A 27,791-nucleotide genomic window follows, 5' to 3' on the forward strand; every position below is an offset into this window, starting at 1 on the left:
TGTAGAGTGATTGGTATTTGTATTCTAGAAAATAACTTAAATAAAAAAATTGTTTATATGGTTTGTTTTTTTTTTACATCTATAGAATTAATACTAATCGAAAAATTCGTTGAGTTGTTGTTACTGTTGTTCTTGTTGGATTCATTTTTTTAACATTCATAAATTACAGCTAAGTGTGAAAAAGAAATTGGAAAGACTAAACAGATAATATTACAAAGTATTTAACAAAATGTTCTTTTAGTTATTCTAAACACATTAGATGTAGGTAAATATGTATAAAGTATTAGGTTTTTCAGTTTTTTATTTGTTTTAGCGTGTGAGTGTGTTCTTTTTTTGTTTCTTCAATTATTGTCAGTCTTAGAAATTAAATATTGTTGTTGTTCTTGTTCTATGCTTGCATTTTGTTTAGGAGCGATTTTAAGATAAAACTAATTACAGGGTGCTTGTGAAATATATATGTATTTTGAAAAGACTTAGGGGAGGTATCTAATGAGAGGTTTTTATGAAACTACAATTTGAATATTTTCAATGTAGTGCAAAAGATAAGAGTTTATTTACAAAAAATCGGCGGAGACTAGAATGAATTTAACAAATTAAAAAGTATCAATCGGTTCTTCCGACAGACGTATACCCTTTTTATTTAAATTGTATTTAAATATATTTTGACTTCTGTTTTGATTATTCAAACTATGGAGTGGGTTCTGAAGGAATAGGCCAATGTTGTCCATTTTCTCTTTCTGTTCTGAAAATATTTATAATTTTTGAAAATTTTGACCTTTTGTGGATGAGATACCAGAAGGACTGTACTAATGTATTTTAGCTTTACGCCAGAACTTGGGTTAATAAAAACATTGGGATGTGTGAAATTTGAAGACAATCGGACTCTTAAATCACATTTTAAAAGGGTTGTAATTATTCAAAATGTTGACCCTTTGTGGGGGAGGTACTTGATGGAGTGGACCGATATTGTTCATCTTCGCACATGACCTAGCACTAACGCAAATATAAGGATTTACAAAGTTGGATCAAAATCGGTTTATCGTTTCTGGGCAAAAAATATATTTTTGAAAGTTTTGACCTTTGTGGGGAGGTACCAGAAGGAGTGTACCGATGTATTTCAGCTTTACACCAGACCTTGGGTTAATAAAAACATTTGGATGTGTGAAATTTGAAGACAATCGGACCCTTAAATCACAATTTATTCAAAATGTTGGCCCTTTGTGGGGGAGGTACTTGATGGAGTGGACCGATATTGTCCATTTTCACATCTGACTTAGCACTGACAGAAATATTAGAATTTGTGGGGAGGTACCAGAAGGAGTGTACCGATGTATTTCAGCTTTACACCAGACCTTGGGTTAATAAAAACATTTGGATGTGTGAAATTTGAAGACAATCGGACCCTTAAATCACAATTTATTCAAAATGTTGGCCCTTTGTGGGGGAGGTACTTGATGGAGTGGACCGATATTGTCCATTTTCACATCTGACTTAGCACTGACAGAAATATTAGAATTTGCAAAGTTAGAGTAAAATCGGATTATCGTTTCTCTTTCTATGCAGAAAATATATATTTTTTGAAAAATTCGACCTTTTGTGGAGAAGGTACTAGAAGGAGTAGACCAATATTGCCCATCTCCGAACTCGATCTAAGTTTCACAAAAATATTACGATGTACCAAGTTTGGACCAAATCCCTTCGAGAGTTATCGTTCGCACCAGCCAGACAGACGGACATCGCTAGATCGACTCCAAATCCCCTGAAACGAATTTGGCTCAAAGAGACCTAGGGTCTAAAACCGTTATTTCGATGTGCACGTTTTGGCCGTATCAAATGATATATACCCTCTGTAGCCATATGGCTGAGGGTATAAAAACGTTCGGGGTCCTATATGTTATTGAGATTTTATATTATAAAGGTATAAAATATCAGAATTCTATTGAAACAAATACCTTATTTTCAAGCAAAACCAAATTTTAATATCTGAGGGCCTCTTTCTTCTGTATGACGGCAGGAAAGTTAATGAAAAAGATAGACATCATATCAAATGAGCATTCCAAGTTTTTATTTTCTTTTTTAGTTCAAAAAAAAACTCGAAAAAAAAAAACATTTTCAATGTCTGTTTCTGTTGGACGATTTGAAGGTGAACTCGAAAGAAAATCTCAAATTCTTGGGTATTCTTCAAAATAAATAGAAATTAAAAACTTGAATAAAATACAAGGGAAAGTGCTTTTCTTCGAGTTCCCTACCAAATTGTTCCACAGAAAGAGGCCATGAATGGTGTTTTCCTTTGGCAATCTCCTTTGTAACATCACACAAAAACAGGTCCTAATTATCTTAATAAAATAATTATTTAAAATGTTTATAAAAAATGATATTTGATAATTATCTATCACCCCTCTTTTTATTACTACATTGATAATTTTCAAACTACAATTACAATTTCCCCTCTTAGATCCTCAATCCCCTGTTATAGCACCTTGTAATCTAAGAGTATTATGTTTAGTGAGTAGGGAAAATTGGGGAGTAACTCCCCGCTTGATTTTCTTTTCTTTTTTTGGCATAAAGCTTAATATAATATTAGGTGAGTAGGATGTGTGTATATGTGAGTGGTGGTTATAAATATCCATTTTTTTTTTGTTTTCTTTACTAAGCTATCTCAAAACCCGATATACAAATAGTATAGTTATACCCTCTCTCCAATAAACACATACATAACTACTTAAATTAACAACGTAACATACAGAGAGTAGCACAAAAAAATATATATAGATATATCATTTTCTATTTCTTTTTTTCATATTTTGGCCGGTTAGATTTTCCATTTAAGTAGTTTGCATTATTATTTTACGACGCGTTTTGTTAAGCCTTACACCATCTCCGAAAGACAATTAGATTGCCCCATAGTATATATACGTGTATATTGCTTTCCAAAACTTATTCGAAAGACATTAAATTCACAGGCAACGCCTTTTGTGTCTTATTATTTTGTTGCAGGGCAATTTTACAAATCGTACTACACCACAACTGGGTGGCCTGTGGACTGTCCGTGCGAAATTTATAAATTGTTCCCAAAGCCCTGTGATACAGTTCAAAAGTGTTTTTATGTTTGGGATTAATAACCACCTGGGCATACCAGCCTTCAAGGGGACACACCTTACAGGGTTCCCGTTTGAAATCGCTGCGTTCACTGCCCTTAAATGATTTAGGTGGAAAATAAACCAATGAGTTGGCCCAGATCTGGATATAGTAACGTTGCCATGAGGCCACGGCCGGTTTACGTCCCTCTTTTTGCACCGTTTTACGTCTTACACAACCCTGGAGCGTATTACCAGCGCCCTCCTCATCAGTGGGTATTTGTAGTTGACTGACTTCATGTAGATGACATTTCAACATGTCCACAGCGTTTTCACCCAAATGTATGGATCCATTGGGCGTGGCAACGCCACCACCCGCACCATTGCAACTTTGCGGCTGTTCCAGTACCGAATCATCCAATAAATGTCGTGGTTGTATATGTAGATCATAGTGATGGTGGTGATGGCTAACACCATTGGCCAAGGTATTGTTCATAACTTCATTATTGCTGCTAACGGCATTCGATTTACCAAAAATACTGAAAAGACAAAAGGAAAAAATTGAATTTTTAGTCAAACTTATTTAATCTTAAAAGTAGTTGTGCTAGGTTTTACTGAACAGCTGAGCATTAAAGGCAAATTTTAGATAAAAAGAAGCTTCAAGCAAAATTCTGAAAGCATCCAAAATTCTATAAATATTCGAAAATTACGCCAGTGTTGTGGCGAAAATGATGTTATGATTTTTAAATAAAATCTAGTGAATAAGACTATCTATCTATCTACTGACAAGTCTCAACAATTGTTTCTCCTTTCATTTGTCTAAGCAGGACTTTAAGAAAATCAATATGGAAACTACGCAAAACATTCAGAAAATGTTATACCTTTAGAAAATATTCAAAAACGCCAAATCGATTGGAAAATATGGCCAAACACCTAACTTCAAGGGGTATCTTTATAGTAAAATATTATTAACAGAGGTTTACAAGTTGGTGAAATCCATCCATGTTGTAGACCTCTATTAATATTTTTTTACTAATAGTTTTTCTCCATGTAAAGTACCAATATACCAGCATTTGAAATCGGATTTTCCCTATTATCCATTTGGCGAAATTAACCATTTTTTAAACCAATGATTTTTGATGTAATGTAAGGCTCTCTGTAAATTTTCAAAGCCCTATATAAAATGTTGCAAAATATCTCTCAAAATATAAGAACAAGGCTATAGAAATGCTTAAAAAAGTTTGGCCTGAAAATTCGAAACTCTTTTAGGGTTCTATCTACAAAACGAATATTATTAAATCCAACTGGAATCTTCCACAACCCCGGCTGGTAATTGGATAGTAAAATTACAAGAAATTTTGCAGCGAATTCGAAAAGTGCAAGTTTTGACGAAAATAAAAAATAGAACAGTGTTGGCTTGTTGTTCAGCATACCATAGTATTTTGTTGTTGCAAAATGGTCAGGCTTAATCCCATTATTGTTGTTTTTATAAAAACAACGAATGTTTATTAGTGGGGAACGATGGTAATGTTTATTAGAGGGTAAGGCAGGGAATACCTAGGATTCGGAAAAAGCTACAAATCCTCATCAGTTCACTTGTTTTTGGTGTGGGATATTCTCCCCAGGATTTAATTTAAAAATAACTCCTATTACAAAAAAAAACATGTTTACCCAAGCGACGAGGTCGTAAGCTCAATAGATATGCCACGACGATTCGTTGACCAAACCTACTAGAATGAATCAGGTTCATTTTCTCGAGTTTGCCGGCCAGATGGTCCTAGATACCTTGCAACCGGTTTACAGGTACCATGTTGTGACAGTTTCTTCGATGGGAGCCTTTTTGAATCGGTTGGCTAAATGTCTTTAATTGGTAGATCAATGGAAACCACCTTGAGCTAATTCGGCAGTCATATCATTCCCCACTATATTTCTATGCCCTGGTGCACCTCTTTGTCAGAAAGAAATCTGATCACTAGGTATCCCTGCCGCTCTCAGGATTGTAAATATCACTTCACTTTAAATTACCGAAACCGTTACGTCGTCAAAGGTTTGAAAGATTTAAATGTTGCCAATAATTTTGCAGACCTGCTCGAACTTTGTAATATTTCCGATTATGTATCAACTTTTTTTTCGTTTGTTATGATGCAAAAAGATGGAAAACGGAGCGGCCGATGACAAGGCACAAGATTACATTTGAGTCATTCGAAACGAATTAGGAATACACCAATTGTCTGTCCAAGTGTCTTAAAAGCAAAAAGACCAACGTTTCAACACTCTTCCCAATAAAGTCTGAGCTAGAACCGAAAATATGGTTGATATTAACTATTGCAAACTCTACGGAGATGTAGAAGAAATGAATTTTAAAAGGACTTTGAGGACACGATCTTGTTGTCCCCTCTAAGGACAGACGTAATCATTTAGATTTTTGGCAAACTAGTAAAAAAAAACACTCTAAGATAAGAAATTTACAAACGAGATATCCTCTTTGGTTTCGGTAGAAAAGTTCTAATTATGAATAATATATAAATATTAAATTGAAATTATATGAAATGTTAAGTGATACAGAAATTAGATGAAATGAAACAAGGTAAACATTAATATTTAAAAATCAAAATTTATAAAACAGTAATACTATTTGACGCAAATTAAAACCACAAAGCACAATATTTCCACGATCATGGAAGAAATGACGGATGGATGATATGTATTTTGCAAAGCTGGACACATTTACAATCAAAGGAACAAAAGCCGAACAGAGAAACGAAAGAGTAGAGAAAAAAAACACAACTCACCGACACTGGCAACAAGAACAACAGGGACAACGTAAATGCTTTGCAGCGGCGGTGGTATTGATAATAATGCCAGATTTTGTTAGCATTATAAGTGAACAATGGCATTTGTGTGAGAAATTTCGCGGCAAACTTGTGCTACGAAACCTAGTATAGTATTGATAAAAATTTGTGGTAGTGGGTGATGGTAGGTTGTAGTAGTAACAATAAAATCAAAATTGAAATGGATAAGTAAATGTTAAAACGAAAAATTACCAAAGCAGCACGGTAACAATTAAAGCCCAGGGGGGAAAACAAATATAATGCAACATCAAAAAGAAATCATATTATATAGGATATATAGGCAAAGTAAAATGAATATGAAGTAGAAATTTCAGGTACAAATTTTGTAGTTTTTTTTTTTTTTTTGTAGATCACGATTAAAACAATACCAATGATGTTTGGATGGCAACAGTGGTCGTTGTGTGTGGCATGATGTGGTTGTAAGAAATTGATGGTGGATAGCACGGTTTTTGTTTTTGATTTGAATAGAAAACGAAAGAGATTACAAATCAATGAAATTCATGAAAAACATTAGAAGAAAATGTACCAAAAATATGATTAGCGATAAAATACTCACTTGGTACCCAAACTACGGCATTTACGATGACCGGGTATAAATTTAACGGCAGAGGAACTGGGTAAACGTACAGAGCCTGCCGTTTTGGCGGGTGAGAGATTTAGGCATGCCAGTGCTGGGGTAACAACATCCACATTGAATGACTCCTTGGAGCTACACGAAGACGAGCTGGGTGCCAAAGGGGAAATGGGTTCTAGTTTTAAGGATTTTCTAAAAGAAACAACAAAATATTAAAAATATTTATATTATTAATAAAAAATTCATCACCACTCACTTATATTGTTCTTCCTCAAAGATATTTTGCAATTCTTCAATGTAACGTATCGATGTCAAATATTTCTGTGTAGACTCTATCGGCTGTATGTTGCTATAATTCGATTCTTGATAATTCGATATAACACGTAGTATATTATTCATACGATTTCTTCGTTGTTCTGGTTCGATGCCATTCTTTTGCGGATATGCCAAATCGATGTAGATTAAATCGGTAAGAAATAGCCCCAAATAGGGTATACAGGGTAAACGTAAACTTTCCAAATAGGCTCGTAAATTTTCCCAATTATTTTGATCGCTGAAAATATCACTTAATCGCTCATAGCTATGTTTATCTTTTTTGGCCAAATAGGCCCAGGTTTTCTTGAGGCGATATATGCTGGCGCTCTGCATAGCCGAAATGATGGCAAACAGGGAATGGAGATTGTTGAGTTCGTGGAGTTTCTTGGCGACCTAGAAAGAGGGGGGAGAAGAAAACAAAAATATATATTATTGAAAATCTAAATATTAAAAAAAACCACGATCGGTCCTTGAAAAAAAAAATATTTAAATAAAATAACCACTGTTGTTCTTCTAGGACTTCGAGAAAAAATTCAATATTTTTCAATAATTAAAGAGAGAATCTAGCAAATTTCGAAATTAATTTTTTATAAAAGTACCAGGAGTTAGCGTTACATGGGGGCTATACAAAAACGTGGACCTATATATATGATGTTTCGGAGCTAGAATCCATTATGACCTACAAATACCAATTTTTAGACAAATCCGTGGAAAAATGTGGCAAAAATTATCAAAATACCGAAAATCGGGAGGTACCGTTATATGGCGACTACACCAAAACGTGGACCGATATATCTCATTTTCAATACCAACCATCCTAGATACAATACAAATTGTTCTGCCAAATTTTAAAGCTCTACGTCAAATAATGTGGGCTGTATTGTGATTTCAACGGACATCGTTAAATCGACTTAGCATTTTATGCTGATCATGAATATATATACGTTGTGGGGTCTACGACGAATATTTAGGTAAGTTAATATACCCTCCTTTCCAAGGATATCCACGATTATAACTATTTTGGTCTTTAAAAAACTTCCTAAAAATCCACAATTATAGCTAAAAATGTACTGAAAAAATAATCCTTTAAAAATCACAATTGAAGCCCGGGTTTGGCCTCCAAAACAAATTTCAAAATTATCTACAATTACAGCCCTATTAAACTTAAATAAATAGTGTTGAAAAATCCAAAATTGTTATCTCACTTCTCTTTTAAAAATATGTTATCTTATCCTCTCTTTATCCCGCCGTACCTTTATAAAATGTGCCAATATCTCGGCCCTTTGTTTCGGCTGATCTCCGCTCAATATCTCCTGGACTATCCAAAAACTGGTGTGATTGAAACGTTTGGTAAATGCAACAATATTCGGTGTTATGGTGTGTTTCTCCTTTTTGGTCCATGCACAACTGGTCAGCTCGTCGGGTTGTATGGCAGCAAAAACAGGAAAATCCAATAAGGTCAATTGATTGGCTAATTCATCGGCGGGTATACGTAAAGCACTTAATATGGTGGCATCCAATGAGGATGAAGAGGATTTGCTTGAGGTGTGGCCGGGTAGGCTGTTTGATTTTAATTCAGGTGGTCCACAGCTGGAAGGAATAAGAAAATAAGACCTTTAGAACAATATTCTTAAAAATAAAGAGGCCCGACATACTTACCCCACACCATAGTAGTTGCCGGGAGAATCGGGTGATGATGAAAATGCATTTAGGCAACCAATTGAATGTTTACGTCGCCCTTTGATATTCAGCGATTTACTAATGCCACTCGCATTGTGGTGATGCTTGTGCGGTGACTCGCTTTCAAATTGACAACTCTGGGTCGAATGTGTACTATCCTTGCGGTGACGCACATAGCCTATGGTGGCAGCACCATTTGCGGTACCATTTACCGAACTATTGCTACCACTGCCACTGGAAAAACGTTTTGAGTTACGCAGTCCAGCATAGAAGCCACTGAAATTACTGCGATTATTACCCAATGATATATTATCGTATTGGTGATACTGATTGCCATCATGCTGGTCATCATCATCGCCATCGTCATCATCGGCCTCATCGTCAATGTATAAACGTTTTGTACGTATATTGTGATTGTGACGACGACACGATGGCACGGCACGGCCAGCAGCAGCTGGTGAATGTGTTACCATCAGTGGACCACTACCGTTTGAGGTATCACTCAACGGTGATGCTTCCCTGGGACATTCATCATCGTTTTGGCCAACAAATTCAACATAGCGTAAATTATCGCTAGACAAATCCCTGGAGATTTCCGAATAACGCATCATGTCAATTAAAATGCGTTTGCATTAAAACAATGACACGATTGGATGGCAGGAAGTAGCCAGCCAGCACCACAGTCTATAGCTGGCAACTTAATATAGATATTCTGGCTATTTTTAAAATTCGCTGGGCAATTACATTACTTGCATCACCAAACTAGACATCAAAGGCAACAGTATCATCATCTCCATTGACAGCAGCATTGTTATCAAGTGCCAGCTTGTACCCATTAGTGTCATCATCATCATCGGCATTGTCGTCGTCAGTCGTTGTCGTCGCACAGAATTGATGTTCTCCGGTTTCCGTCTGATTTGATTTACACTTGGTGGTGTCGTCTGAATTAAAAATACGCTTTATTTTTAATATCAGTGCCTAGTTGGTTTTATTTTGCCGAATGGGATAAATTGTCCACCGCACATGTGTTAGTGGTTGTAGTAGTACCGCCAGGCACAAAGAGTCTCTATTGTTGTATCTGAAAAATAAAGCAAAGCAAAAAAATTGAAATGAATAAATTATTATGAACTAACGTAATCGCAAATTCCAGGAGTTATTTTGTTTTGATACTTGTTTTTTTTTTCTTTCGTTTAAATGGTCTTGACGTCGTTATGGCGCTGGGTGTTTTCTCTCTCTATCTGTAAGAAATTTTAATAAAACAACGTCATCAGAATTTTTTCGCCACACAAACATTATGTGGCCTCTGTAACCTTCACTAATTACAGACTAATTTAAGATGTGAGCAACGAGAGTGCAGACACACACACAGTGCCTTACCCCACAATGCCAACCATCCAACAGTCCCCCAAGAAAGCCCGCAATATTACGGGATGATGGCAAGTTTGTGGAAGGACAAAATGCATTATTTCCTTACTCCTCTCTATCATTGTCATTTTTTTTCTTTGTAGAGAATGTACTGCTCCATATTAAATCATCGTCGTTTTATGGTCTTCAATGTGGACAACAAGCATTGTATGTACACAATGAATGGCAACTTGAACAAAGAAGTGACACATTGACACGCTATTGTTCGGGTGTACTTAATGAACAATGAATGAATGATACGGCGGCCGACAATGACAGTGTGTAAATAGTGTTAAATTTATGTTAACAAGTCAAAGTGGGGTGAGGAGGGGGTCTACAATAATGTTATCACTTAGGGTAAATATAGAAGCTCTAACGGTTCTTATGTCACTCGATGAAATATATGATAAAACCTGGGTTTTATTACTTTCTTTCTAATTGATTTTTTGATATTTATTACAGAAAAACATCACAGTTTTAATGAATGGAAAGAAACCAAAAGTTGTTGCATACTTTCAGGCGCTTATTCATTATATGGCTTTCTTTGATAAGAAAACGTCAAGTTTCATTTAGAAATTCTATGCAAAAACATTTTAAGAAATTTAACGAAGGACATATTCAGTAAACCTGCACATAACTAGACTGATTTACAGGGTACTGTTTCCACTAATTTGAGATAAAAAAAGTAGTAAAAAGACTTGTTAGTTGGTTGTGTGAAAAACTAGCAAACTGTTTAATGCTTAAGAAGAGGTTCAATAATGGGTCCAAGTGAATCTGGACTAAATAACTTTGGTGTTACGATTTTTATAAGGAAATAGTCACTTTCGCATCCTAATCTAATGTCTTCAGCAAGGCTCCTTGGAAGTGGATATAGAAGTATTCATTAAAATATTTAAAATAAAATTATTCTACAGAAAGAGAATACTTTTGAATGTCATCTTCCGACATAAAAAAGTAATTTTCGTGATATTTTTTAAGCTTTAGAGTTAAATTTCTTAGGGGCATTTATCGATGTTGAAATATGAAGAACAGAATACATTCCCACGGAGGTGCCAGATCAACCCAACTTTCGGTCAGCGCCTGTCAAATCAGTATATATGTATATGTTCATTTTTATTCAATTGTTAATGGCCCTGTAGCATTATAGCCGCAGAAAGTGGATATGTTTCACTTGTCCCACACAAATCTCTTTCGGTGCAATATAATGGATTCAGTAAGTATGAATTTTCGAGGAATTGTGGGGATTATCGTTTCTACTACACTATTCACTTTAATACGGCGGTCTATTTCAAATAGCTCACGGGATTCTAGTGAATTGCAATGGCCATCACAGCTGGTAAAACTATTATATTTAACCATTATAAACCATTATATTTAAAAAAGACGCTATACTCCGAAAATAGATGAGTATAGACACAATTTGGCATCTGAATGATATTTGGGAACTTGACCGACTATTTCGGTTGGACCATAACTGCCTCGAATTAAATAGAACATGTCTTGCCTGAGATTTTTGAATCTCCTGATATTAACTCAGTTTGCTCAATATAGCAACGATAAATTGGCGACATGTCTGTGTAGCATACTTTTAGGCAGCGAGATTTTGCATATACTTATGGGTTGTTCTGAAGCCAGACAGATGCTTTATGGTGGTTTTTAAAATAACTTCAGGGGAGAATATCCCAGACAAAAAAACAAGAGAACTGATGAGGATTGGTAGCTCTTTCCGAAACCTAGGTATTCCCGATCCTTTTCAAATTGTAATTGTATGACATGTACCTAGCATTTGCATCACTGCTAGCTCAGGTGTGAAAATGGATAAAATTGATCCACTCCATCAAGTTCCTCCCCCACAAAGTGTCAAAATGTTGAATAATTATAACTCATATAAAATGTGATGTACGATCGTCTTAAAATCACACACATCACAATATTTTTATTATCCCACGGTCTAGTGTGAAGATGGAATATATCGGTCCTCCCCAACAAAGGGTCAAAATTTTGAATAATCGCGAGCTCATAAAACACAAAATTAAAATCCGATTCCATTCAGACATGGCACATCTTAATATTTCCATCAACAAAAGATCTGTTATAAAGATGGTAGAGTTCGGACCATTCCTTTTGGTACCTCCCCCACAAAGAATCAAAGCTTTGAATAATCAAAACGATTATAAAATCCGAACTAAGCATCCGGTTCTTTACGAATTTCACACATGCCATTGTTTTTACTAACATAAGATCTGCTGTGAAAATTTTGAAAACCAAATCGCTCATAAAACGCGAAAGAAGCATTCAACTCTCTTGAAATTTCACACATCCAAAAGATTTTTGGTAACGCAAAATCTGTTGTTAAGATTATAGATATCTGGCAACCTCTTCTGGTACCTCAACCACAAATACTTATATCTGTCATAACTTGCGAAACAAGTCGTCGATTCTTTACAACTTGCTATATCTAAATATTTCTCTTAACCAGAAATCTGATATGAATATGTAATTTATCGAGTTTTATGATTTTGTATAAAATTGGATAAAAATGTTCGATTTTCTTTAAATTTTGCACATACTTATATTTTTATCTGTATTAGATGAAGTGGATTATTTCGGTCCGCTATATCTGGAACCTCATGCATATTTCCACATTTTCCAAAAATGTGCAAATATCTCATATAAAGTATAGGAGAAGAAGATTTGAATATAATCCAAATCTGGCACGTTGTAATATTTATATCAGTCTTAAGTCAGATACGCATTGGTCAATATTGGTCAACTGCTTCGGAACCTTCCCCACAGAGGATACAATGTAAATAACCATAACTCAAGGCTGGGGATATACATTTGTCGGAATTTTCTTTTATTTATTTTCTCTTTTCCCACTTATCTACTTTTGTTATTGTTTAAAATTCCTTTCCCCTTTTATTAGAATGATCTCCTACTCAAAGACATTTAATTAGACAAACATGAAATGTTCAGTGAACAATTGTAGACAATTGAATGGCTTTTAATTGAAACAACAAAATAATAATTTTCTTTTATAAAGAACCCATAATATACACAAAAGAAATAACAACAACTACTATAGAATATTTACAATACATATTTAATTCTACTATAAAATTAATTTATTTCATTCTAACCGCACCGCACCGAACATTTCAGGCTATTAATTAGTAAAGCCCATTGTATGATTGTTGTGTGTGGTTGTTGGCAGTTTTTCTTCCTGAGGTAATAAATTAATGAAATATTAGTGTTGTTGTTGTTGTTCTTTCATATGATGTACAACAAGAAGTGAAATGAAATGAACTTCCTCCACGCCGTAAAGAAGAAAAAAAAAAAGAAAACCCACAGAAAATAAAATCGAAATTGATGTCATTTTTTTGCATCAATGTGTGCAAATGTTTGAATGTTCTGTGGCCATAACTGCTGTCGTCTACAGACTCATAAATGTTGGGTGAAATGTCTTTACACTTTGTGCGGTAGAAAAATGAAAATTAAAAAAACAGACACACACACAGTTTAATTTTTTTAAACAATGTTTTTTATACTTTTGCGTGTGTTTTTTTATTTTCAATTTAAAATAATATTTTTTGAAGGTTTTTTTACTCAGTTTTTTTTTTTTAATCTTTTAATTCTCATTGTGGTCAATGTACGGGCACGACATGTGTCGTCGTGGCAGTGTCAGTGGCAGTCAGTTGCCTGTGAACGGGGGAGAAGGATGCTAACCACAAACGGTGGCATTTGTGTTAATCAAATGAATTTAATATTTTTATTAATTCCCTCCACCATGTGTTGGGAGAGTACATTCGGTTTGTCATTCAATTTGTAACTCACTCAAATTCATCGAAACAATCATCTAAGACTCTATAAATTTTATGCAGATCAAAAAACATATACATCAGCATTATATTTTAAGACGATTCTGCTTTTTTATCTGCCCGTTCGCCTAACTCTTACTTTCGAGGCAATCGACTCAGATGGCATGAAATTTGCTAGTAATCATACCCATAATAATATTTTTCGGTGAATATCTTGGTTTTAGTAAGGAAAGTCAAAAGTCGGCGGGACGGACTATATGATACCCTACACCACCATGCATTTTTAGTAAAGCTCCATTAACAAATTAATTTATTTGAAGTTGATCCTACTACCTATCAACCTTTGGCTTTAGAGCAGTTATAGTTTGGTTTCGGAGAGAACTGATTATATGGGAGGCATATCAAATTCTGAATCGATTTTCACTTAATTTGACTGAGACATTTCATTTTTTTATACCAAATAACATTGTTATAGAGTTCATGCGCTATCACTTCGAGAAGGATTATATTAAAAAATATGTATCGGAGCCGAGTTCGACAAAATTTAATCGAACGTCCCTGAAATCAGGTTAAGGATATACAAGGTGATATAAAAAAACTGCAACCAACTTCAGACTACAGACTGCTGTCATTTCTTATCCACTCGTCCGACAGCTATTAAAATTATTCCAGTGTCAACTCATTATATTGTTTACAAGCGTCCAAAGCATTTTGTTGAGAATTTTCCAGAAAATAAACAGTTATTCGTGATGTAACTAAAGCGTGATAGTGAGATTTCCTTATATTTGGCTGGAAAACCACAAGTGGCTATCGTTAGAGCACTCCAGCATTTAATTGCGAATAAATCTTTAGTGTCTCGTACCATCGCTCGTTACCGTGACACTGGAGCGTAGCCCGAAGGAAGTGGATGGAAGAAAACAGCAACATCAGCAGAAATGGTTCGAAAAGTAAAGAAGCGACTTGATCGAAATCCGCGTCGCAGTGGCCGAAAAATGGCTCGTGAGCTGAACATATCGCAATATTCCATTCGGCAAATATTGAAAAATGAGCTCGGGGCAAAGCCATTGCAACTCCAAAAAGTGCAAGAAATTACATCGAAACAGGAAAAAAAATAAACACAAAAGAGCTAAAGAGTTGCTTCGCTTGACCGAAAGTGGTGAACTGCCGAATTTGGTTTCCTCCGATGAGAAAACATTCGTAGTCCAGCAGTTTGAAAACAAACAAAATCCGATGAGAAAACATTCGTAGTCCAGCAGTTTGAAAACAAACAAAATGATCGTGTTTACTTGCCAAAGAGGTCAGCTTGAAATGTGCACCTTCGGTTGGCCACCAAAACTCTAGCGCCGGCCATGGTGATAGTGTGGGCCGCCATAACAGCCGATGGTCGCTCTACGCTCGTATTAATCGACCGTGGCATCAGAATAAATGCCGAGTATTATCGCGAAAATATTCTGGAGGGTTTATTAAAGCCTTTGATACGCAAACATTTTGGCCGCAGGCCTCGGACATTCAAACAGGACTCAGCACCATCGCACTAAGCACGCGCCATCCTAGAATGGTTACAAAATGAGGTTCCTCGCTTTATTTCCAGCGCACAATGGCCACCAAAATCTCCGGAACCAATCCGTTGGACTATTGTGTCTGGAGTATTTTGGAATTGGTCGTTTGAGGGCCATAATTCGTACCAATTCAAACAAATCAAACCTTATTCTAAAATTTGATGATATTTCCTACATTTGTTTGCTTTCTTTTAATAAAATTTAAAAAAAAATGTGAAAATTATGACATTTGACTTTGTTGCAGTTTTTTCTTTATCTCACTCTGTATATAAAGCCTTGAAAGTCTGAAAATTTAATACGATGTAGTAAAGGCCTAACACGAACTGCTGGAATAAATCTAAAATTTTAAGATGGACTTTTCGCTGACGAAGTATATGGTGCTTTTGAATCTCTTTACCAATAGAAGAAACTCCTTTAGAAGCCTTTCTTTTATTTAAAAGAAGAAGACTTTGCAAAGACGAAACAGTATTAAAATAGGCTTTATTCCGAATAGCATTTTTTTAAACAAAAAATCGTAATACTCCCATTTATACGTATTTTCTCTTACAATTCGGAATAAAGTCCGCAATAGACATTATTACAACAACAAGCCCCCTACGCACCTTTGTGCACGAATTATGGCCTTCAAACGGCCAATGAAACCGCCCGAATGTTGCTCTGCGGTATTTTGGTCCATTCCCGGCGAAGCACTTGCTTGAGGTGATCGACACTTTGGTATTTTTTAGTGTCAACATTGTTTTCCAAAATACTCCAGATACAATAGTCCAACAAATTGGTATCCGCAGATTTTGGTTGCCATTGTGCGCTGAAAATGAAGCGAGGAACCTCATTTTGTAACCATTCTTGGGTGGCGCAGGCTGAGTGCGATGGTGCTGAGTTGGAATGTTGGAATGTCCAAGGTCTGCGGCCAAAGTGTTTGCGTGCCCATGGCTTTAATACACCCTCCAGAAAATTTTCGCGATAATATTCGGCATTTATTCTGATGCCACGGTCGATTAATACGAGCGGAGAGAGACTATCGGCTGTTATGACGGCCCACACCATTACCATGGCCGGCGCTTTTCAGCTGACCTCTTCGGCAAGTAAACACGATCATTTTGTTTGTTTACAAACTGCTGGACAACGAATGTTTTCTCGGCGGAGAAACCCAAATTCAGCAGTTCACCACTTTCGACCAAGCGAGGCAACTCTTTAGTCTATTTTCTTCCAGTTGCGGTGTAAGTTCTTGCACTTTTTGGAATTTCAATGGCTTTACCCCTAGTTCATTTTTCAATATTTGCCGAAAGGAATATTGCAATTTGTTCAGATCACGAGCCATTTTTCGGCCACTGCGGCGCGTGTTTCGATCAAGTCTTTTCTTTACTTTTCGAACCATTTCTGCTGATATTGCTGTTTTCTTCCGTCCACTTCCTTGACGTCAGACTACGCTACCAGTATCACGGTAACGAGCGATGTTACGAGACACAAAAGATTTATTCACATTTAAATGCTGGAATGCTCTAACCATAGCCACTTGTGGTTTTCCAGCCAAATGTAAAAAAATAACACTATCACGCTAGAGATCCATCACGAATAATTTTTTTTTTTGGAAACTCTCACCAAAATGCTTTTGTACGCTTGTAAACAATATAATGAACTGTCACTGGAATAATTTTAACAGCTGTCGGACGAGTGGCTTAGAAATGACAGCAGTCTGAAGTTGGTTGCAGTTTTTTCATCTCACCCCGTATATGAACATCTACTATGCAGATGTCCCATTTTATCCAACAAGAAACATAGGCTGTTTGGCAGGTGGGAGATAAAAACTCTAACCATAATCACCTACATATTCCCTAAAAGCATTCCCTGGTTCTACCTCTCCTATCACTAACAACATTATTCTTCCCAGGATGAACACAATGCACCAAAGGTCTCCGAGTGAAGCAGTTGCCCACTTTCGTGTACCTACGCATCCTTCAAACAAACCATCCAGGGGATGTAGGTGAAATATAGGACAACAACTAGCCCAAGGTACTATATGACGAAAGCCCAAGGTTCTATATATGAAAGAGGTACTGTATGACGAAAATCTCTTCTGCCTATAGAGAAAATCTCTGTTATGAAAGACCTTAGATCAATTTTATTTTTTTAATAACAATTTGAAAACTTTCATTCAAAAATTAAAATTTAATGCGTTGTATATTTCATGTGCCCCCTCGAGATCATTCCGCGAACTCATTAAAAAAACCCAAATATTTATTATCAACATTTTTTTTGGCGCTGATGACTTTAAAAATAAATCATTTATTTGAAATTTAATATTTTTTTCAACAGCAAAGTCCACAAGTCCCAAATCATAAAATAATCCCTGAATTAGTCATAGCAAATGAATTTTTGATAACGATTCATTCGAAACCCATTAAGAAAAAGGTTTGATGATATCGCAATTAAAATCGCATCTTTTTAGTTTGTGCGGGAAGAAGAATTTCCGGAATGTTCTCAAACACACACACCGACACATATTCCATAGAATTATTTCCTTGAATTTATCCAAATCTTTTTTTATTTAAAAAATACATATTTTCAAAAAGCCCAATCACACAAGAATGTAATACAAAATCTTTTATGGAGGAGATTTGTTTTGTTTGTTGTTAATGTTTGTTTACTTTTTTGTTTGGGCGTGTATTTTCAAAAAAATATTTTAAGGTCGCCACAGCAACTATGCAGATAAGGAAATGTTTTCGTTTACGTTACGGAAGAATTGAGGAAACTATTTCATGCAATCATATCGAAATGGGGTTAAATGATGATGTTTAGATATAGCAATTCTGGAATATTTTCAAAAATTATTGTGCCAAAAATTCCACAACAATAACTCAAACAGAATGAATAATATTCAATATAATCACATACCTCTGTATGAATTCAAATAAATTCTGTGATTTGTAATAAATCCGTAAGTCTCCTATTAAGAATCCAAATATCGCACTACATGTCGCCTGTATTTGTAGAATATGAGGTTGATTTTGTGGGTTTGTTATCGTGTGACATACATACTCACATATGATTGCATTATATTCTCCTTTCAATTATACAATGGCCCCTCACAACAATAACAACAACGATAACAAAAACATACATACATAAATAAATCAATATTAAGTTATGGGCATTAGATTTGAATACGTACATACGTTTATTGAATGCTAACTAAGATTATGTATAATACTGGTGCACATATGCTTACATACATTCGGAATTGTAAAAAATTTGAATCTAAAAAAAGGGTGGGCTGGAAATTTTAAATATCTAAGTTACATAACCTAGTCGCATTTTTCCATGGTGGCAAATGTAACAGCTACCGAAATACCGAATAATTCAAAATAGCACCTCGTGTTGGAAAACCATGTATTTACCGAGAAGGCCCCCCGATTATCCCTTTCGGGATATTTAGAGTAAATATTTTGTTCTTTTCGATTTAAAAATTCCATGTTACAGTTTATTGCTGTCCTCTAGACATCCCTTGCGCCTCTTCGTCTAGTTTCTTTTCATAAATTGCGTATGCAAGAGATGAGTGTCTAAGATGTTGATAAATGTGCAAGCTGAGATGAAAAAACTGCAACCAACTTCAGACTGCTATCAATTCTAAGCCACTCGTCCGACAGCTGCTAAAATTATTCCAGTGACTGTTCATTATATTGTTTACAAGCGCACAAAAGCATTTTGGTGAGAATTTTCCAGAAAAAAAAAAAGATTTGTGATGGAATTCAAGCGTGATAGTGTGATTTTTTTTTAAATTTGGCTGGAAAACCACAAGTGGCTATCGTTAGAGCACTCCAACATTTTAGTGCAAATAAATCTTTTGTGTCTCGTACCGTCGCTCGTTATTGGTAGCGTAGCTCGACATCAAGGAAGTGGACGGAAGAAAACAGCAACATCAGCAGAAATGGTTCGAAAAGTAAAGAAGCGATTTGATCGAAAACCGCGTCGCAGTGACCGAAAAATGGATCGTGAGCTGAACATATCGCAATATTCCATTCGGCAAATATTGAAAAATGAGCTCGGGGTAAAGCCATTGAAATTCCAAAACCGCAAGAACTTACACCGCAACAGAAAGAAAATAGACTCAAAAGAGCTAAAGAGTTGCTTCGCTTGGCCGAAAGTGGTGAACTGCCGAATTTTGTTTTCTCCGATGAGAAAACATTCGTTGTCCAGGAGTTTGTAGACAAACAAAATGATCGTCTTTACTTGCTGAAGAGGTCAGCTGAAAATGTCCACCTTCGGTTGGCCACCAGAACTCAAGCGCCGGTCATGGTGATGGTGTGGGCCGTCATAACAGCCGATGGTCGCTCTCCGCTCGTATAATCGACAGTGGCATTAGAATAAATGCCGAATATTATCGCGAAAATATTCTGGGTATATTAAAGCCTTGGGCACGCAAACATTTTGGCCGCAGACCTTGGACATTCCATCAGGACTCAGCACCATCGCACTCAGCACGCGTCACCTAAGAATGCACATAATGGCCACCAAAATCTCCGGATCCCAATCCGTTGGAGTATTTTGGAAAGTAAGGTTGGCACTAAAAAATACCAAAGTGGCGATCACCTCAAGCAAGCGTTTCGCCGGGAATGGGCCAAAATATCGCAGAGCAACGGTCGGGCAGCGTGTGACGGTTTCATTGGCTGTTTGAAGGCCATAATTCATGCCAAAGGTGATCAATTCGAACAAATCTAAACTTATTCTAAAATTTGATGCTATTTCCGACATTTTTTCCTTTCATTCAATAAAATTTGAAAAAAATGTAAAAATAAAAAGAGCCGACCTCGAACTGCAAACCAGTTAGTTTTTGATATTTCGGATGTATATTTGATATTTCCAAATCTTTGTGGGTAGATAAGCTTCTATATAGCCCCCATATATTTGGATACTCAAAATTCTAGGAAATTTGATGACCATAAGTCACAAAAAAAATTCGTCGTTTACACTTGTTAAATCTAGAGTTAGAATCAGAATCTGATGAGCAGAACTTTTACAATCCACCTGTAACTAATATTACCACAATAATGTGTTGTACCAAAAAGGTATTGATTGCAAAGATGTTAAAGGTATTAATTACATCATAAGTTTCTACGGCAGGACAATTTAATAGCCAAAAATTATCAGGCTGTGGACTCCATCACATTTCAAGGAAATATTTATACAAATTTTTCTGTTAATCCCACAATCCTCATTTAAGTGCCACTACATTCCAGTATTCTAAACATTTAATCGTAAATAAAACCTTAAACTGCAAAAGAAAATCTAAGAATATTATCTGATTTACGAAATAAAATACTTAGTTGACACCAATTGCGAAAAGGAGCAGATCTCGAAAAAAATATAGATGGGCAAATGTTAGGTTTCTCTCACCTAACCACTCTAGGCAGAGATTCTGGCAGTTTGTGAAAAATTAAAAACTTCCATAATAGCCTGGCGATGATCGATTTTTCCTCCAACTTAAAATAAACAAAGAAAAAAGCATTCATAAACAATTCATATACCCATTGTAAGCAGCATCAGCAGCACATTACAACAAATATTATATTTATATGAATATTCAATAGCAATGAACGGCGAAATATTTCCTCTAATAAAAAAGAAAAACAAAATCAGTGGAAATAATTACATTAAACTGCATCAATTTTTATTACAGCCAAGGCATCGCCGGGGGATCGATCCCTATCAAGAAAATTGTCGTACGAAAAAAAAGATTGCAAACAAAGCAAGTGACGAAATAAGGCCATAGCCAAGCACCAACAATCATACAACGACATTGATTCGTATATGTTGATATTTATAGTTTAATATAATTTATTGTTTTTTTTTTTGCCTCGCAAATTTATTATAATTTATTCTGTATTTGCATTATTTTTCATTCATTGTTTTCAAAACTACGACGAGAGATTAAATGCAAATATCTACACCTAGTAAATGTCTATAGGAATGTTTATGGTGAGTTATTGTGGTTGGGATAGGCGTGCAATCGTTGTTGTTATTTTTTGCACTACTGTTCGTAGATGGGATGACCTAACCACAAAAAATGTAAATTAGGCGTTTGATTTGCGGAAACAACGGTAGCAAATATCCATAAAGCGAAAATGGTTTCTTTCTTTAAATTCGATTCGAAAGAAAAGGAATCCTCTTACCACCGGTTTTCAGGATGAATGTAAATGTCAGCCTCAGCCATATGTCTACAGAGGGTATATATCATTTGATATGTCCAAAACGTGACTCATCGAAATAACGGTTTTTAGCCCCTGGGTCTCTTTGGACCAAATCCGTTTCAGGGCATTTGGAGTCGACCTAGCGATGTCCGTTCGTCCGTCTTTTTGGCTGGTTGGAGCGCACGATAACTCTCAAAGGGAGTATCCAATTTGATCCAAATCTGGTGCATCGTAATATTACTGTCAAACTTAGATCGAATTCGGAGATGGGAAATATTGGTCGACTTCTTCTGGTACCTTTCCCACAAAATGTCAATATTTTCACAGAAAATAATTCGGTGCACAGAAAGAGAAAGGATAATCAGATTTTATTCAAACTTTGTATATCCTAATATTTGCATTAGTGCCAAGTCATGTGCGAGAATGGACAATAATGTTCCACTCCATCAAGTACCTCCCCCATCAAAGGTTAACATTTGGAATTATTATGACTTTTATAAAATGTTATGTTATAGTCCGATTGTCTTCAAATTACACACATCACAATATTTTAATTAACCCAAGGTCTGGTGTGAATATGGGATACATCGGTCCACTCCTTCTGGTACCTCCCCCACAAGGGTCAACATTTTGAGTATCCATGAAGCTCATAAAACGCCAAAATAACGTCCGATTCCATTTAGACTTGGTACATCTCAATATTTCCATCAACACAAGATCTGTTATAAAGAAGGAAGAGATTGGTCCATTCCTTCTGGTACCTCCCCCACTAAGGGTCAAAATTTTTAATAACGAAAACTATCATAATATCCGGTTCTCTACAAATTACACACATCACAATATTTTTATTAACCCAAGGTCTGGAGTGAATATAGTGAATACATCGGTCCACTCCTACTGGTACCTCCAAAATTTTGAGCATCCATGAAGCTCATAAAACGCGATAATAACGTCCGATTCCATTTAGACTTGGTACATCTCAATATTTCCTTCAACACATGATATGTAATAGAGGTTGTAGAGATCGCACCATTTCTTCTGGTACCTCCCCCACATAGGGTTCAAGATTTTGAAAAACAAAACGCTTAAAGTAAGAGAAATAATCATACAATTATCTTCAAATTTCACACATCCAAATATTTTTGGTAACGCAAGATCTGTTGTGAAGATGTATTACATCTGCCGACCCCTTCTCGTACCTCACACACAAAGGGCCACAATTTGCAATAGTTATACCGCTATATTATTCGGAATACTTCGATCCGCATATTTCTAAATTTTCAAAAAAAATTACACATATTTCATATAAAGTACAGGAAGTAGTCGATATAGTCCAAATCTGGCACGTTGTAGTATTTATATCAGTCTTAGGTCAGATACGAATAGGCGACTGATGCTATTTTACTTGTTGATCTCAAAATTTATTACATTTTTCCATCAGACCCTATACCTAACCTAAAAAATGATATTAAAAATTTCACGATATGCCAATGAAATCTTCGCATAAGAAAAATCCAAGATCCTCTCGCATAATTAGAATGAAATCAGAATAAAATTAACACAAATCCACTAAACCAGCCGCCAACTAATCGCAATTTTCATTGTTATCCATTTCTCGCCAATATTCATGGATACAAAGAATCGTCATTCCGACAAGTGTAAAATATGCCATTGTTGTTATGTTTGTTGTTGCCATTGTTGGAAGCAAAACGGTGGAAGCTTGAATGAAGAAAAAAACAATGACAACAAACAGGAACAGCAACAAAGAAAAAAATAACATACAATAACAACACATGCATGACATGACCTTACCAATAACAACAACAAAACAAAAGTGGGTCTAACAGCTGCTAGCAGCCATACTCCTGCTCATTTCCATTCACATCCACCACTTCGTGCCCACAAAGCGCAAGAAAAGACAAGACAACGAATACGGCAAGAAGTAAGAAGAATACGAAACAGCAAATGAAGGCGAATCTCAAAAAATCAACAATTCAATTGCGTTGTATTTCATCGAATGCAAAGCCAGAAGACAGTATTCATGAAGAAGGATGATAAACAGACAATAAGAAGAATTGAAATTCCCAAAAGAGTCTTGTTGACTGCCACAATAATAAACAATTTTCAGGATACTACTATTGTTATTGAAAGAACACTACAACAACACTGGAATTGTTATTTCTGTTTTCTTTTGAATGGATGCTTTTGCCTGATTTTTAATCAAATAGTCAAATACAAAAGTAAACTTGTATTCTCCATAGATTCCTTTGAATTGATTCCTAATTAGCAAAATATTCATTGATTGGATACGAAACAGTGGCAAGTATTAAGATGCTTGTGATGAACCATGAAGGAGCCTTCACCCTTGAATATAGGACAATAATTTACAGATGTTTCCCATCCAAATGAAATATTCAATGAGAGAAATGAATTCAAATAAATTTCCGACTTTTATATATTATTTTTGTTGTAGGAAAGGGCTTTCCGAAGCCGTCGCCATCTTTGAGTTCAAGGTAGGAGCCACCTGCTATCGAATACAAATATTTCCTAAAACGATCCAACTACCCAACAAAACGACCCAACTACTTCGATCTTGGTACATCTTCCGCATCGGACGTCACCTGCATTCCGCACGAATAGTTAGTTCACCTACTAGGCGGGTCGGAAATGCTGTTGGGGTAGTGCCCTATTAAGAATCGGATGATTTTCTTTCATTCTATGAGTTTAATTATTTCCCTTGAAAATTTTGACCTTTTGTGGAGAAGTTATAACCTCGATCTAAGTTTGATAGTAATATTAAGATGTATTAATTTTTGACGAAATGCGAGGTAATGTGCGCATCAGCCTGCTAGACAAACAAATGAAGGAACAGATTTCGTCTAAAGACGGCCTCTAAACGTTAATTTTTTTGAGTCACGTTTTGGCTGCATCAAATAATAATGAGCATAATCAGTTAAGCTGTAACCTTCGATTGCAAAAACATTTGCATAGACGGGTGACTCTTATTAAAGCCATCTAATCATTCAAGATCATATATAAGGTGAGATAAATAAACCGCAACAAAGTCAAACGCCGTAAAAGCAAAAAATGTCGGAAATTTTAGAATAAGTTTGGATTGGATCGAATTGGTCACTTTTGGCACGAATTGTGAGCTTCGGCCAATGAAACCGTCACACGCTGCCCGAATGTTTCTCTACGGTATTTTGGCCCATTTTCGGCGAAGCGCTTGCTTGAGGTATTTTTTAGTGTCAACCTTGCTTTCCAAAACACTCCAGGCACAATAGTCCAACGGATTGGTATCCGGAGATTTTGGTGGCCATTGTGCGCTGGAAATCAAGCGAGGAACCTCATTTTGTAAGCATTCTTGGGTGGCACGTGCTGAGTGCGATGGTGCTGAGTCCTGTTGGTCTGCGACCAAAATGTTTGCGTGCCCATATATTTGGCATTTATTCTGATGCCACTGTCGATTAATACGAGCGGAGAGCGATCATCGGCTGTTATGGCGGCTCTCAACCCTCACCTTGACCGGCGCTTGAGTTCTTTTTTTCTGGTGGCCAACCGAAGGTGGACATTTTCAGCTGACCTCTTTGGCAAGTAAACAGATAATTTTGTTTGTTTACAAACTGCTGGACAACAAATGTTTTCTCATCGAAGAAAACCAAACTCGGCAGTTCACCACTTTCGGACAAGCGAAGCTACTCTTTAGCTCTTTTCATGTTTTCTTTCGTCCACTTCCTTGACTTTGGAGGCTTTATCTTGACATCTCTCTGCTTTTTATCGACAAGCTTAATGAGTTTTAGTTAATGCCAAACCCTGATTTGTGTGAAAGAACAACACACGCAGTCCGGCTAGGAGGATGTCTATTTCTTGATTATGTCTTCTGGAAGGCTCTCTGAAAGAGAGAAGTTTTCGTACTTCCTCCTATCAAAACCCTGATTTTAGTATGGAAAAATATTTGATTGAAAATTAAAAACTTACAGGGGTATTTTTATCAGAATCAATTTCCGCTAAATTGAATGAGGCCTTTTGTACCAAACGTCATTTCTATAGGAGCACAGTATTACTTTTACATACTTATTCTATTCGGAGCTTGATGGCCCAAATGTAGAATGGATGATATTGAAGCTATATTTAAATCTGAATCATTTTCAACAAAATTTGGCAGAGGTATTTGCATACACTTCTTACACTATGGACCTGAGATCTCCGAGTCAAGTGGCTGCCATTCTTGGTGATCATGCATTCTTAAACCAAACTACTAGAGGAAGCTCCTCATATTCTATGCAATATTAATTATCTTTGCAATTGACCATGCCTAGAATGATCGAGCTCGGGCCTGATATAAATCGTCACAACAAAACTAACTGAAATAGGTTATAAATATTTTGCACAAGCTATAACCTGCTCCAAAGTCCGCAATACAATTTTATGTTTTTCTTGTTATGTACAGTCTATATTTACCTCAAACCTAAGAAGATCTATTAAAAAAGAGGCTATTAGAAAGTAGATTCGATAGAATATTAATTTACAAACCTGGCCTAAAAACGCTATTCATTAATTTCGTTAGTCATAACAAGATATGGGACATTGAGCCCTGGGCAATAGCTCCCTATCCATGTCGCAAGCATTTAAGCACTAATTTCTTCACTAAAGCACTTCCACATGTATGGTATCTACAAATGTTAACTTTGACCTTTTTGCAATAGGAATAATTTGCCCTGCTACAAGAAAAACAATAAATATTAATTAAAAACAACCAAAGTATATAGATAGGATGTAGCTACTTCTCGAGGAAATGCTATAAATTCAATTAAATTTATTATCTTAGCGCAATGAATCATTGCTTCTTCACCAGCGGCGGTGGCGGCGTATGTTCGTGTTCTTCATCGTACAGACTTTGCATTTTCCTCCATATTTCCTTCAAAATTATGTTTCGTAATGATCCAACGTAAAGAGGAGGCACAAAAAATAACACACACACAAGCCATAAACAACAGGCAAAAAATATAGCTCTTTAATTTTTTTTCTTTTTCCAATTCAATGTTTTATTGCAAAGCACCAAGAACCAAACAAAAAAACAAATGGAAGCCACTAAATTATTGACTACTGGTTGGCCACTATTTTATTCATTCATTGACTAGTTCAATGTTAAAGTGTTGGTATTTCTTAAGTTTAAAAATAAATTTTCCACACACAAAACATTTGCTTATTTAGGATATTTGGTCGGTCAAACTCACCCCACTCTATAGTAATTTAGTCTTTTTTTTTTTAAGACAAACAATAGTTGGTTGTCTGTATTTTGCGCTATTGCCCTGCTGCTCTGCCAGCGGCCCTGACGCGCTGCTGCCAATTTGATATGCTGCTGCTGCGGCTGATTTTAATTACACACCAACACTACTAAATTAGAACACACTTCATTTACATCAATTTGCTAGACTCATGAGAACACTTTTCTTTTAAATTTTCTTTAAACAACAATATTTTCCAGAACATATTTCACAACATTTTTTCGATTTAGCTTTTATTGACCTTTATGCATATTTTCTCTTTTGTTTTCTTTCTCTTATTTTATTTTATTTTTCTTTTCTTTTTTTTTTTTGTTTTCTTTTTATTTTGTTTTTGTGTGAAAATGATTCTATCGAAGTGTTAAGTTTGAAGTTTTTGATGCGACTATTTTTTCGTGAATTCGTTGCTGTCAAAAATCAAAACAATGCTTCTTCATAGCATTGTGTAGTGACGCCCGACCCTGTTGGACGAGCGGTAGTCGCCGTAAGTGATAACCCGATTTTCTGCAAGTCAACGTAAGATGATAACTTGTGATTAAGTAATACCATGGTACAATAAAAAGGTAAGGTAGCGCTATCAGCTGTTTACAATTCTTTTCTAAGTGTGACCGTCTTCTGCCAATTTTGTGTAGGTATTTATTGTTTTGAGAAATGAAAAAAAAATATTTTCAAAACCAATGATTGGAAGACATGTACATTGCGGCTCGCGCATTAACGCTATTAACCAGTTTAGCCATGAAATTGAAAGATTGAACAGTTTGAATCAGGTTTTGAAGAGAAAATCCGGGCATTTTATTTATTTTTCGTACTATTTGCCTCCTTAAAAATGAGGGAGAGTATTAAAAAAGGAAAACAACTTATTTCATAAAATTTTGTATTTCTGTAGTTTTACGAAGCTGTTTTACCTCCTTATTGTACCATGAGTAATATAACATTATCGATTTCAATTCAATTTTCTTTATTTGAGACTTCTTTTTATCAGATATTACAATTTTATATTTAGTAACAAACAATAACATATGTTGATTTTAGTTCTGTAAAC

General features: G+C 35.7%; 1 protein-coding gene across 1 annotated transcript; it reads right to left on the bottom strand.

The window, feature by feature from the left end:
* On the bottom strand, positions 1 to 27,129 carry LOC101890016 (ras-specific guanine nucleotide-releasing factor RalGPS1). The gene is made up of 6 exons (XM_005176747.4): positions 26,702 to 27,129; positions 8,478 to 9,576; positions 8,072 to 8,408; positions 6,760 to 7,211; positions 6,486 to 6,695; positions 1 to 3,616 (listed from the first exon to the last, which is right to left on the bottom strand). Exons 2-6 carry the CDS (start codon positions 9,107 to 9,109, stop codon positions 2,938 to 2,940), a joined length of 2,310 nt encoding a protein of 769 aa, XP_005176804.1. The 5' UTR covers positions 9,110 to 9,576; positions 26,702 to 27,129; the 3' UTR covers positions 1 to 2,937.
* Between the last annotated feature and the right edge of the window lie 662 nt (positions 27,130 to 27,791).

The sequence above is a fragment of the Musca domestica genome, unplaced genomic scaffold (genome assembly GCF_030504385.1).
Source record: "Musca domestica strain aabys unplaced genomic scaffold, Musca_domestica.polishedcontigs.V.1.1 16, whole genome shotgun sequence".
In the NCBI taxonomy this organism is placed as follows: domain Eukaryota; kingdom Metazoa; phylum Arthropoda; class Insecta; order Diptera; family Muscidae; genus Musca; species Musca domestica.